Source organism: Lipotes vexillifer, unplaced genomic scaffold (assembly GCF_000442215.2).
Source record: "Lipotes vexillifer unplaced genomic scaffold, Lipotes_vexillifer_v1.1 scaffold71, whole genome shotgun sequence".
Classification (NCBI taxonomy): Eukaryota; Metazoa; Chordata; class Mammalia; order Artiodactyla; family Lipotidae; genus Lipotes; species Lipotes vexillifer.
The window spans coordinates 3,758,903-3,772,063 of record NW_006793703.1 but is presented as its reverse complement, the minus strand read 5'-3'; the positions used below and the strand labels follow the sequence as shown (position 1 = coordinate 3,772,063).

The 13,161-nt window shown below is 41.7% G+C and overlaps 1 protein-coding gene across 1 annotated transcript in view; it reads left to right on the top strand.

Annotated features, from left to right (window-relative positions):
* DGKI (diacylglycerol kinase iota) overlaps positions 1–13,161 on the top strand; it is a 467,563-nt gene that overhangs the window by 395,456 nt on the left and 58,946 nt on the right. The window contains 1 exon segment of the mRNA XM_007466658.1: positions 389–511. Coding sequence (XP_007466720.1) covers positions 389–511 — 123 coding nt within the window.

Genomic DNA, 13,161 nt, shown 5'->3' with positions numbered 1-13,161 from the left:
GCGGAGCACAGGCTCCGGACGCGCAGGCTCAGCGGCCATGGCTCACGGGCCCAGCCGCTCCGCGGCACGTGGGGTCTTCCCGGACCGGGGCACGAACCCGTGTCCCCTGCATCGGCAGGCGGACTCTCAACCACTGCGCCACCGGGGAAGCCCTAAAATTACTTAATCTTGAAATTCAGTTTTCTCATCTATAAAGAGGGCAGCAGCATACAAAGAGTTCCTGATGGTTGAGAAAATTAAACGGACTAATAAGGGTGAAATACCTCGTAAATACCCAATAAAGATTAATTTCCGTCCCCACATTTGGAGACAAGAATCATCCTGAGAAAGAGCAGACTAAGTCCTGTGGCTGACCTTGGATGTCTGGTGCCTTTCTCCTCCCTCCCAGAATGACAGACTGGTGGAATCCTGCCCTCCGAAAACGCATGCTGAGTGACAGTGGGCTGGGAATGATAACTCCGTATTACGAAGACTCAGATCTGAAAGATTTCAGCCACTCCCGAGTGCTGCAGTAAGAGCTCTTTCTGTCTCTTGTCCTGTGTACCACTAGGGTTGCCGGGAGAGGATTCTGTGGGGTACTAGCCAACGGGAAGGATTCTCTTCTCAGTGGTGCTCCAGCTGTCTCCTGATTGTGTCACCCTGTTCACCTTGTTCCCTTTTACTCACCCCGAAGCTCCCATTGGAGCCTCGTTTTCCATTTCTCTTGTTCCCGAGCCTCAGTGAGACCTTGCATATGGACCTACAACTACTTTGAACCTCACCAGGGTTTGCTTTACTGGAACCCAGTGTTTACCAGATGCCCCTGTGTTTGCCATATTGTGAGGACATGCATGAGAGTGACATGAGTAGTTTGGAAGTGACGTAGAGTGTTGTATTTGTGTGAAAACTGTGATGTGCTGTGACAGGTCAGTTTCATGAGTCTCCGGTTCTGAGCCTCTGGCTGTGATGTGTAATATTGCCAGGTGGTTTTGATGGCTGAGGTGCAGTGCCTGTAGTCTCTCTGGGTAAATGATGCAGCATTTGTTCAAAGGTCAGGAGAGTGGGTGTGCTTTCATCTGAGAGATGGGTACTGAGTTTTGCAACAGTGTTGGTACACTCGTGTCCCGAGAATCCTCCCTCCTGTCACCCCTCCTTGCAGGAGCAGGTTCAAGGTGCACCCTGTGGTCATGGACCCAGTCATGTGCACCCATTGTTTGACTCCAGTCCAGTCACCCCATCTCAGAGGTTGTATAAGTTCGTTGTAATTCGTGAGATCAGGCTGGTTTCCAGCCCGCTTCAAGGTCCTAATCGAATAGGGACAGTGGCCTTGTAACTATGCAGTCTTACCATTTTTACAAAATAACAAGATGATTGAGATTCTTAGAAGCCTAGGGTTAACAGAAGAGGCAGGCCAATGCATTGTTTCTGAGACTGGAAGCAATTTCGGTGTGACAAAGGGGAGGAAAATGAGAAATCTGAGGCTGATTATTTTGGTGGTAAAGGTTCTACTCAGACACCCCAAGGGCAAAAGGTGATTTCGTTTTAATTGCTTCTCTGTACTACCTGTTATTCTGTTGTGTGAAGAGTGGAAAGGAAAAAATGAATTACTATGGATTTTCCTTTTTAATTAAACCGTGTTGTTAGTTTCTGATGGCAATTTGATTGCTTACAATTCAGGGCATTTTTTTCATTTCTTTTGTATATGGAATTGAGGCTTGTGAACGAGGCTGAGTCAGCCACCCACTGACAGCTAAAAAAGTGACCATCTTGCTTTGGGCAGATTTATTTGAAAATTAGGGTTTTAATTAGCCATAGAAATAGAAATTAAGACTAGATAAACCAGATGAGTGTTTCAGTTATTCTTATATACAGGCTGTTTCCAAAAGTGGAAACAAAAGCTCAGGCACATGAGCTCAATCTAGTTTCCTATGCCCTGATTTTTCTGTGTATAGTATGTTAATATATATATCATGATATGTGAGATTGTTTCTAAGACAGTAACTGTTCTTTCCAAGAATCACAAATAAATGTACCATTTTATATAATAGTCAAGTTCTTAAAACCCTTTATCAAAATCAACTCATTTTTTATTCGGGTTATATTATCCTTTTAGGAATTTCTCTTCATATTTTATTGATCTTCAATTGGCAGATACTAGTTTTCCTGGATATTTATACTACCTTATGCCTTAAATGCACTAGAGCAGCTGACTCCTTTTTAAAACATTTTTCTGTCAAGTAACTTAGAAAACAAACATTCACTTCTAGCTTTGAGTCTTTCCAGCTGAACCTCCAGATATTGTGTAACAGACAAGTTGTCCCCACTGGGCTCTGTTTGAACCTTTGACTCACAGAATGTACAAACAAAATAAAATGGTTGCTTTAAATCATTTACATACTTAACCTTACCCAGTTTGTCTAAAATTTTTGTGTATGTGTGTTCATTAATTCCTTTAGGAAGAACATCTCTTTATTTATTACTTCAGAGAGCATCTTTGATACACATAAGTATAATTGCAGTTATAGGACAATGGAATTATATAATAATATATATTTTGTACAGATATGTAATGTATAATAAGGTCAGTAATAGCTAGTGTTGATACTTGCTACGTGCTTTGCACTATGGTTAAATTATCCTTAATTCTTTCAACAACTTTTAAATCTCACATTTCTTAACAGATGAATGAACTGAAGCTCATAGAGTTTAAAATATTCATCTTAGGTCACCCAAGATAACAAGTGTGGGAACTGTGGTTTGAGCGAGGTCGGCTTGACTTCTTATTCTACCATACTGCGCGGTTTTCCTGAAAGGCCAGTGCAAAGGCAGGGTGCCCAGAGTCCTAGGGCCCAAGAAAGATTTACTTTGGTATCCATCTTTATAAGCATTTGTAAGGTGAAAAATTCTACAATATAGGAAGACTACATATGCACATTAAATATGTACAGCTGCAAATTTACCCACAAGTAAATATGGTTGAGAACTAATTGAAAGCATTTTTTTCTTTAAAAAAAAGAGATTGAAACAAAAAATAAAGATAGGCTTTTATTTAAACATTATTAAGTAAGTGTTAAATATGCCCCAATCTAAATAAGTTCAAACATTATATGAAAAATACTAATGTGCCAACAACACTGAAATATCATGTTATTGTTTTATGTTATTACTTGCATTAAATCTTTCTATCCATAGCAACATACAGTAGCATACAAATATATATTGTTTTATGGGGTTTTTTGTTTTGTTATCTTTTTACTTTTCATCACCTGTATCGAACAGTGCATACACTTTTAGAACTTGCCACTTCATGCAACGTCAAATGTTTAAAATTCATTCATATCGATGTTACGGAATGCAAGTTTGTGTGCCCAATGCACAGTAAGGCCAAACAACTGAAACGTCAGAGTTTGGAGCAGAGAAAAGTTTATTGCAGGGCCAAGCAAGGAGAATTGGTGGCTTATGCCCCAAAGACCCAAACTCCCCAGAGGGTTTCAGCAAAGCATTTTTAAAGGCAAGGTAGGGGAGAGGGGGCTCTCAGGGTATGTGATCAGCTTGTGCACAGTTCTCTGGTTGATGATGATCAATTCTTAGGCACCGGAAAGTCTGTGGGGCTCCTTGCTCATGATCATCAAGTAGTTAATTTCTTCCATTTGGTGGTGGTTTTAACATCTGAAAAAGTCTGGAAATAAGCATCAGATACTATCATCTAGGTACTTCAGAGAGGAGCTACAGCAGAAGATATGGGGGAGGGGTCTGTCCTGGGACGGCCTCATAGAGTCCTCCTCGGTTACATTGATATATGTAGATTTTAAGTCATTTAATTTGGTATAGAATATTGTGTTATACAAATATGCCATAACTTATTCCTCCATTTAGATATTGATTTCTAATATTTTATTATTTAAAAATACAGTGAACATTTTGCCTGTGTCCACCTGTGTCGTAGGGTGTATACACAGTTTCAACATTTTAAAAAAATTTTATTTATTTATTTATTTTTGGCTGCGTTGGGTCTCGGTTGCGGCTGCAGGATCTTCGTTGAGGCACGTGGGATCTATTTTTGTTGCTGTGCCCGGGTTCTTCATTGAGGTGCGTGGGCTTCTCTCTAGTTGTGGCACCGCGGGCTCCAGGGCGCGTGGGCCCTGTAGTTGTGGCATGCAGGCTTCTCTCTAGTTGTGGCATGTGGGTTTTCTCTCTCTGCAGTTGTTGTGCGTGGGTTTCAGAGCGCATGTGCCTTGTAGTTTTGTGGCACGTGGGCTCTAGTTGAGGCACGCAAGCTCAGTGGTTGTGGTGCGGGCTCAGTTGCCCTGCGGCAAGTGGGATCTTAGTTCCCCAACCAGGGATCCAACCCATGTCCTCTTCATTGGAAGGTGGAATCTTTTTTTTTAAATAAGTTTATTTATTTATTTATGTTTGGCTGCGTTGGGTCTTCGTTGCTGCGCGCGGGCTTTCTCTAATTGCGGCAAGCAGGGGCTACTCTCCGTTTCAGTGCGCAGGCTTCTCATTGTGGTGGCTTCTCTTGTTGCGGAGCATGGGCTCTAGGCACGTGGGCTTCAGTAGTTGTGGTGCGAGGTTTCAGTAGTTGTGTCTCTTGGGCTCTAGAGCGCAGGCTCAGTAGTTGTGGCTCACGGGCTTAGTTGCTCTGGGGCATGTAGGATCTTCCTGGACCAGGACTCGAACCCGTGTCCCCTGCATTGGCAGGTGGATTCTTAACCACTGCCAACGGGAAGTCCCAAGAAGGTGGATTCTTTACCACCAGACCACCAGGGAAGTCCCTATACAGTCTCAACTTTGGTCCATGTTGCACAATTTACTGTCCCATTAGGAATATTTAAGAATCAGTATGTGAAGGGACCTAAAGAATTATTGTAATATTCTAGGTACAACTGGCACCTATTGCTTTCAGCCTTAAAGCCCCAGTCAACTTGGAGATAGTAAAAGTTCAACTTTAACATCTTGTTCACCAGGCTAAATAATTCTATAAAAAAATCAAAAGGGAAATTTTAAATTCTTAGAACTGAAAATACTGTTTATCAGAATTTGCAGGAAATAACAGAAGTGGTATTCACAGAATGATTTATGACTCTAAATCGTTTATTAAGAGAAAAATGATTCCATACAAATAAAGCATTCAATTTGATAAGCTGGAAAAAGACTCAGAGTAGAGAACAAAGAAACAAGAGTGAAGAGAAATGATAAAGATAGAAATCAATGACAAGGGGAATAAAACAGAAAAAATAAATGATTAACCAAGAATAAAATTTTTAAAAATTGGTTCTTTCAAAAGGTAAATAAGAGACAAAATTCTGAGAAGGTTAATTTTAAAATACAGGAGATAGAAAGGAATGCAACTCCAGTGCTTTCCCAGCTCATTCTTCCTCCATGGCACCCAGTCAGCATCTGCTCAAGAGACCTTTCCACTCTAAACTCTAACTGACCCAACCTACCCCCCCCAGTCCCCCAGAGAGGGGAGCAGGGCTCCTCAGGGTTTTCTCATAGTTTTAACTTTAGCTTCTAAGGTTCATCAGCCTCCCTCCTACTTCAGGGAGAGCAGATAGAATGAACAAACAGAAGGAAGTAGATTTCTGTTATTACTGGCACTGGTTACATTTATATTAAAATTCCATTTAGATACATCACAAATTTTAAAGAAAGATTTATAGAGTCGTCCCTTGGTATCTGTGGGGAATCGGTTCCAGGACCAAAATCAATGGATGCTTGAGTCCCATAGTCAGACCTCTGTATTTGCAGATCCACATCTTCAGATTCGACCAACTGTGGATCATAAACTTAGTACACGATCCGCGATTGGTTGACTCAGGATTTGGAACTCGTGGATACGTACATACATATGTATAATATATATATATATTATGTATGTATCTGTAATAGCTTCATTTTTCTCTTGTCTTCAGCTATTTCCTTTACCCAGTTTCTTTTTTGGAACTTTAGGTGATGGCCTGATTCTAATATATGTAGCTATTCCATGTCTGTGTGTGTATGTGTGTACTGTCTACTTATACACAGGTCCTCTAGGGGAGACTACAATTCCAAAGAAGGATATACAACACATATAGGATCTTCAAATCCTATGAACACAATAAAAACAATAGTTTTTAAAAATAAAGTTATTTATTTTATTTATTTATTTTTGATTGCATTGGGTCTTTGTTGCTGCGCGCGGGCTTTCTCTCGTTGCAGTGAGCGGGGGCTACTCTTCGTTGTAGTGCAGGGGCTTCTCATTGCAGTGGCTTCTCTTGTTGCAGAGCACGGGCTCTAGGCGCACGGTCTTCAGTAGTTGTGGCATGCAAGCTCAGTAGTTGTGGCTCGGGGGCTCTAGAGAGCAGGCTCAGTAGTTGTGGCATAATGGGCTCAGATGCTCCACGGCATGTGGGATCTTCCCGGACCAGGGCTTGAACCCATGTCCCCTGCATTGGCAGGCGGATTCTTAACCACTGCACCACCAGGGAAGCCCCAGAAACAATCTTTAATAAAGAATTTTGAAATAAATTGGAGAGAAGCAGCTGACGTACACTGTTACTGCTAGGACCATAAGGAATTTGTCTTTAAGTTAAAAAAAAAGTTTTCAGTGTCTAAGAAAGTGCTACTAAAATAACATGTTTCTGGAAACACATTTGCTCTCATCATTAATTGAACCACCACAGTTCATAACAAGACTATATTTCATTTGGGAAGGAGATTCATAAGGAAGTAATTAAAACAGAATCTGATTCCAAAGGAAGACTTTTCCTAACTTTATGATCTATGAGATAAAAAAAAAAAAAAAAAGGTACTGAGTGAAAACTCTAGTATATTCTTTCCAAGTCCTCTTTGAGGAAAGGGCAGACTTACCCCTGAACTTACCTCTGGACCTCTGGGTTAAGGGAAAACAGGTCAAGGGACTGCAAGGTATTGTTTAGTTTATGAATAAAAATAATCTTTTCTTGTTCTTATGTTTTGTGGTTTGTGCAAAACCCCCAAAAGAAAAAGGAAAGGATAAAACGCACATGTTCTTAGTATCTCCAAGTCCTGAGCCTAGAAGAGCTAAGGTGAAGATCACACAGGTAAAAATAAAAGATCTTGCCACTGGATTAAGACACTGGGGAGACAGTGGAGGGAACCACCAAAGGCAGACATTCAATCCAGACATCCGTGTACTCAGGCATCTGTTATCTGCTTAGCTTAAGCAGGGTTGATGGATTTTTATGATCAGTGGAGCATTTCTCTCTCTAACAAGAGACAGAGTTATAAAAAATTGAACTATAATGTATCTGGTCTGATTTACGACTTCACTAGAATCTAAGAAATGGGTTGAGCCATTCAGTTAGTTATTAATTTATTGAGAAAATATGTATTCCGCACCTTCTAGGTAGAAGCAATCCATATACCTAGGCATTGACGATGTAAAACTAAATGAGAAGTTATTGTCTTTGAAGAACTTATATTCAGAGGGGAAATAATAAACCAGTTATTATAGTTCCCTCTGATAAGTGCTATAATGGATATATGCATAGAGTGTTCTGGAAACAAGAGGAAAGAGAATTTGCTGCTTTCTCCAGATTTTACTTTTTTATTTTTATATGAAAAGGATGAATATTTAAAGAATTAATGAAAACACAAGCCACTAAGAAACAAAGAGGCTTTTTAAGGGCTCTTTGCTTATTTTCTTCAACTTTTGCCCATGAACAAAATTGCTTTTCATCATTATATCACCAGAAATACCTCTCAAATAATTCAATACTCCATGACAGTTGCACATCACTCTACCTAATGTGTATTTAAGGATGTTTGTACAACCTGGCAAGTTATTTAGGGATATTCAAAGCACCTAGCAATACTTTAAACTGAAAAATTGACCTTTTTTAGTGTAATCTATAATTCTGAACCATCCTATCAAGAAGATAGCCCTGAAATTCACCTCTTCCCAAAACTCAGAAGTTCTGGACTGAACATAGGAGTGATGGCTTCATGCCTCTCTTGTCTCCAGCTATTTCCTTTGCCCAGTTTCTTCTTGGAACGTTAGGTGATGGCCTGACTCTAAAAAAAAAAAAAGGTTAATTGCGCTTATTGTCGAAGCTCCAGGTTGTCAACAGGAAGACAGACTATTGGGCCGTGATTTTGGTTGTGGAAATATCCTTCGAGCATCACAATCAGATAAGACGGAGAAAATTAATCCTCTTAGTGGGAAACAGGTTTTGCTGGAATATATATTAGAGATGAAATCAGTGCTCTCAGGATAGAGACGGTGCCTTGCATGACTGGTCTAAATCTTGCTCTCCCTGGCTAATTGCTCAGGCTGGAAAAACTGCCATTTAGCTGACATGTATCTTCCTTTCTTCTTTTTTCCCTAACTCACCCCCAGTCATTGTCCTGTCTAGCCAAGCACATAATGATACTATGTCCCTTTACGTGGGCAAAATAATTAATGAGAAATTTTGCTCTGTTCTTTCTATAATTGCTCTTCAATTTGATCCAGGGAATTAACATATTAAAATAATAAAGATGCACTGAATCCCTGACTCAGGGAACCCTTGCTATTTTACAAGCGAGCAGGTAAAAGGTAACTCTGGTGGGTATTAGCGGTTGTAGGTGCCCTGTTGATGAGCACAGAGGTGGGGAGAGGGGAGGGGGAAGGAAAAATTGTTTCTAGAAGCCTATGCAGTGACATGTTAGCGTGTCTCCCATGTATCTCTGGATTATTTTGGTTGTGTTAGTGAAGTTTAGTTCTTGAAAAGGTTTTGGATGTTCTTTGGATGGAGGGGAAGAAACTTGGTGTGTGGGGAACCATAAACCGTCAAAATTTTGTGGATGGAACAGAATTCTCAGATTTCCAACCAAAGGAGATAAGGCAAAGCCAGAGCATTAGGAAGTATGGGGGCAATTTGTGTAGAAAAGCACTTTTCTTGAGTTTCCTAATAGGTGGAGAGCAGTGGAAAGGGCCTCTTAGGAAATTATTGAGTCTTCTTTAAAAACAAAACAAAAGAGATTTCTGTTTCCTTCCAACAACAGGCTCTGCCTAGGGCATTAAGGGAAGCAGGTCAGAAGTAACAAGAGTCTTTGGTAACAAAATCACTTAAGCACCGTATTCTAAAATGGGGAGAATAACTCCATCTCCCTCTGCGCTGGGGAAGTTAGAGTGAGTATTGTTATGCCAATATAGGAACGGGAATTTTTTTGTTTTGTTTTCAGTGGCTGTGCTACAAGTGGAGGCTTGGACACACAAGACAGCCCCTCTTATTCCTCTGTCTTGTGGCCCCTGGGAGCAGCCCTGTGCTGGTGCAGGGTCACAGTACAATCCATTTTCGTGCGGTCAGTCCTCTCTTCCTTGAAACAGTGGCTGGATCTTCCTTGAGGACTTGACATTGAAATCTCATCAGTTTGGAAAATAGGGATGTAGGGTACGTTGGATGGGATTCAAGCTAGAAAAAGTTGGCATAGATGCCCGGAATGTTAGTTCTACAAAATGATGCCACGTCTCTCCTTGAGGGCCCAGTTTTTTTAAGCAACAGGATTAAAATTTAGTCAAGAGTGATAAGAACCATCCCCTGGGAATGCTGGCAAATGTCCCTGCCATCAGGAAAGTGCCCACAGCTCCTGAGGGCTGCAACCATGATTTTCCTTCCTTTCCAAAAGGGGGCAAATATGCAAAGTTAAGTGTCCTGTCATGTCACTTTTAGAGGATCCCACCCTGCGGACCATGGTCCTCGACACATGCCCCATCCCTGGGCTTCCATGGCAGCTTTTGGCAGTGGAAGGGAAGGTGGGAGGCAACTTCTCTTTCCCACAGATTGCCACTTTATAAGGGTGCCTGTCAGGATCTGAGCTGAATATTTGTTTCTCGCTCTAACAATCAGAAAAGAGGCTGTAGTTTCTCCTAAATATGACTTTGGTGCATCTACCTGTGACATGAAATATTTCTGCATGTCAGTCCTCTCTCCAACACTGGTCCTGGGACTAACCCTTCAGAGGCTGCCCTCATCTCCTCGGAAGGTCACTGAGAAATCAGCTCACTCCTGGCTCCCTCTTTCCCACCTCCCTACCTCTGCAGAGGGGACCGGGCCTTCAGGGAACACCAGTGAGACAGCGCTGGGGAGAGCAAGTGAGCCTCTGTGTCCTGCCCCTCTGTTCCTCGTCCCATTCGCCCCACTTCCTCAGAGCGCAGTGCATTCAGTGTTCGGAGGTCTGTTTCAAGGTGTCAGCTGTCTCCTGACAGCCTCTCTAACCACTCACCTCCAAAATAACCCGTCCATCCTTTTGCTTCTTTCTCAAACTCCCACCAAACCTTTTGTTTTCTCAGTGTGTCAGTCTCAGTGTGAATCATTTGATTAAATTAATTTAAAGGGTGAAGGATAATTTTGAAATCCTTCCAAAAGTATTTGCCTGTGAGTCTCAGGTTGGAGAGATATTGACCAGTTATCGCCTGGTGTGCTCAGGACACATGTTATAGTTAAGCATGTAGGAGTGCTTAATATTCAAACATTGGATTAACTGAGTTGTTCTCAAAGAGTCTGTGGAGCCCGTTTTCACTTCTTGTACCATGATTTATTTGCATCAATTTATCGTTTTCTCTTAGAGCTCCTTTCCTGTTTTGGGTTGTTTATAATATATCGCTTGGAAACTGCACCTTCCTTGGACACAGAAGAGTTGGGCAGAGAGAGACTTGTTTTTAGATTTTGTTTCCCATGCCAGTGTCTTGAACATGAATTCCCTCTTCTGAGAAGTGGGTTAGGTAGGAGATTTTGATAGGAAAACTTCTGGACTATATTATAGTTATCTTCAGGAGAAGTGCCAAAGCAGCTCCCACATCCGCCTGTTTTTTCTTCCATTTTCCAATGCTGGATTCAAAAATCCATATTGCATTTCATAAAAATAATAATTAGCTGTGGGTAAGCCCTTGCTCAGTTGCCTTGGTTCCACAAGGTAGATATTGCCTATCCTGAATCGTGATATGTGAGATGGCCTTTTGTATAAGTTTCTTGTGTTAATACTGAACGTAGCACTCATGTGACTTGCCCTCACAATTTAGAGCTTCCTGTTTCAATTTATGCTTAAAAAAAAAAGTCCACACTTACAAAACTCCAGATGGATTGTGTCTCAACAGCAGTTGTTGGCCAGGGCTCCCAGAGTCATTAGCCTAAAGCCGGCAGCTCTTTCTAAAAGATATTATACTCCCCACCAGGTCTCTGCAGGTATATCTTCCTTGATCAGATTTTAGAATAACATGCCTTTTCTATTCCTTTAATCCCTTTTTAGAAATTAGGCAGGCAACTATATTGCAAAGACCGATTTGTAATATGAACGATCACATCTGTTTCTTTTCTGCATGACTGTACAATGTCTGATGCACAATTTTTTTGTTGTTTTTACATCTTCAAAAGGTTAAAATATTTCCCAGGAGTGTTCATATTTTACATAATAAAAAGTGTGATGGTCAGTTTTTCATGTTTAATGAACTTGGTCTGTATTAGGTTCTTCCAGGTCATCTCTCTTTTTTAAAAATCTCTTTCTTCTTGTAGCTGACGCCCACTTTTGTCCGTTTCTCCTCTAACCACGCATTTCAAAGAAACTCCTTCCCGTCATTTGGTTGCAGTTCTTAGGGATGAATAGTAGGTGGCAGTAAGATTTCAAGCTCAAAGGGCGTTAGGAGTTTCTTCCTCACTCTGCAGACTGATTAAGGAGGGTGTACAGAAGAAATTGAATCGTACAGGCAGGCTAGTGGTAAAACAGTGCTGTCTGCAAAACACGAAATATAACTAAACACAGGAACTTATTAAAAAGGATATTTCAAGTACAGCTCACGTTGGGATCATCGGGTGTATATTTGGATAGGAGGGTCTTAATAGGAAATTATGAACAGAATTAGAGGAAATTTACATCAAATGAAGAACTCCCCAAGCAGCCTCTATTATTTGAGTTCTGGAACTTATTTCCCTACCTCCACACAAATGCCCGTCTCTCTCTTTCCTCTTTCCACAACCCTCCCTTCTGTTGGTGGTGAATGTTACCTTTGAGGCTGTTTGGCAATCCCTGAATGGGTTTGTGACCACTTGAATAGAGAATGTGTTTGTCTTTCTCTCATTTCAATGCCACTTTGTGTGGTTGCTGTACCTTTCATCTCTTTTGCTCTCATTCTCGCCTGCTCCCTTACTGTATGTGCTTTGTTCGTTGTCTTAATAGCAATATTCATAATAGACGGAGGAAAAGCAAACAGAGAGGATTGTATAGTTGATGGAGGTTCTCAGTGCTAAGGGATTTCTGGTTCTATTTTATCCAGTTAGAGATGCGTAGGGCCTGGAGTGATGGTGGTGAAGATGTCAGCTAGATCTATGATCTCACTGTTGCCCCCTCAAGCCCTCAAAATGATGTCATAGGTTGGGCATAGCAGTCCTTAGGCAATGCATATCCTTGAGGGAAGCTCAAGGGAGAAGCCTGTTGCCCAGAGATGATTACCCACAGCCATGCTTTGAGACCATGTTAAATCATCCCCTGGCTGGCTTGACCTAAATGAAAGTTCTTTGTCCGTCAACAGTTTCAGGAAGTAAATTGAATTTCTGTAGCTTCATCAGTGCAAGGTAAAACAGAAGCAAAACAAAGATGGTGTTTCTTCAGCAGTGGTGTGTGGACCCTTGAAATGTGCCTGGAAGGGATGTCCAGCTGGGAAATCAGTTTCCACTTGAGACGTTACTCAAGGGTTTGTTAACAGACAACTAGAAATAATGGTCCAGGCAGGAAACAGAGTCCAACCTGGGGAACTCTGCCCAGGCCTGAATGTCCTTGATTTTCTTCAGTAGGAGCAGGTGCATCAGCACATGATGGGAGGCTGTGCGTACAGAGATACTGGCTTTCACCAAAGTGTAAGAAAGGTGGATGAGATGAGCCCAGGGAACCTTCAGGGCTGTGGTCAGGAGAGGGAAGAAGAAGTTAAAGTAGAATGACAGAGAGAGGGAAACAACATTCAGAGTTGATATAAAGCTAGAAACCAGATGCTTCTCTTTCTCTTCCTGAGTCGGTTGGATGATCCATTATAGAAAGTAGTGTTTTTGCTGTGGTCCTCATCCGAAAAACTAGAGGGCAGGGCTTCCCTGGTGGCGCAGTGGTTGAGAGTCCGCCTGCCGATGCAGGGGACACGGGTTCGTGTCCCGGCCCGGGGGGATCCCGCGTGCCGTGGAGCGGCTGGGCCCG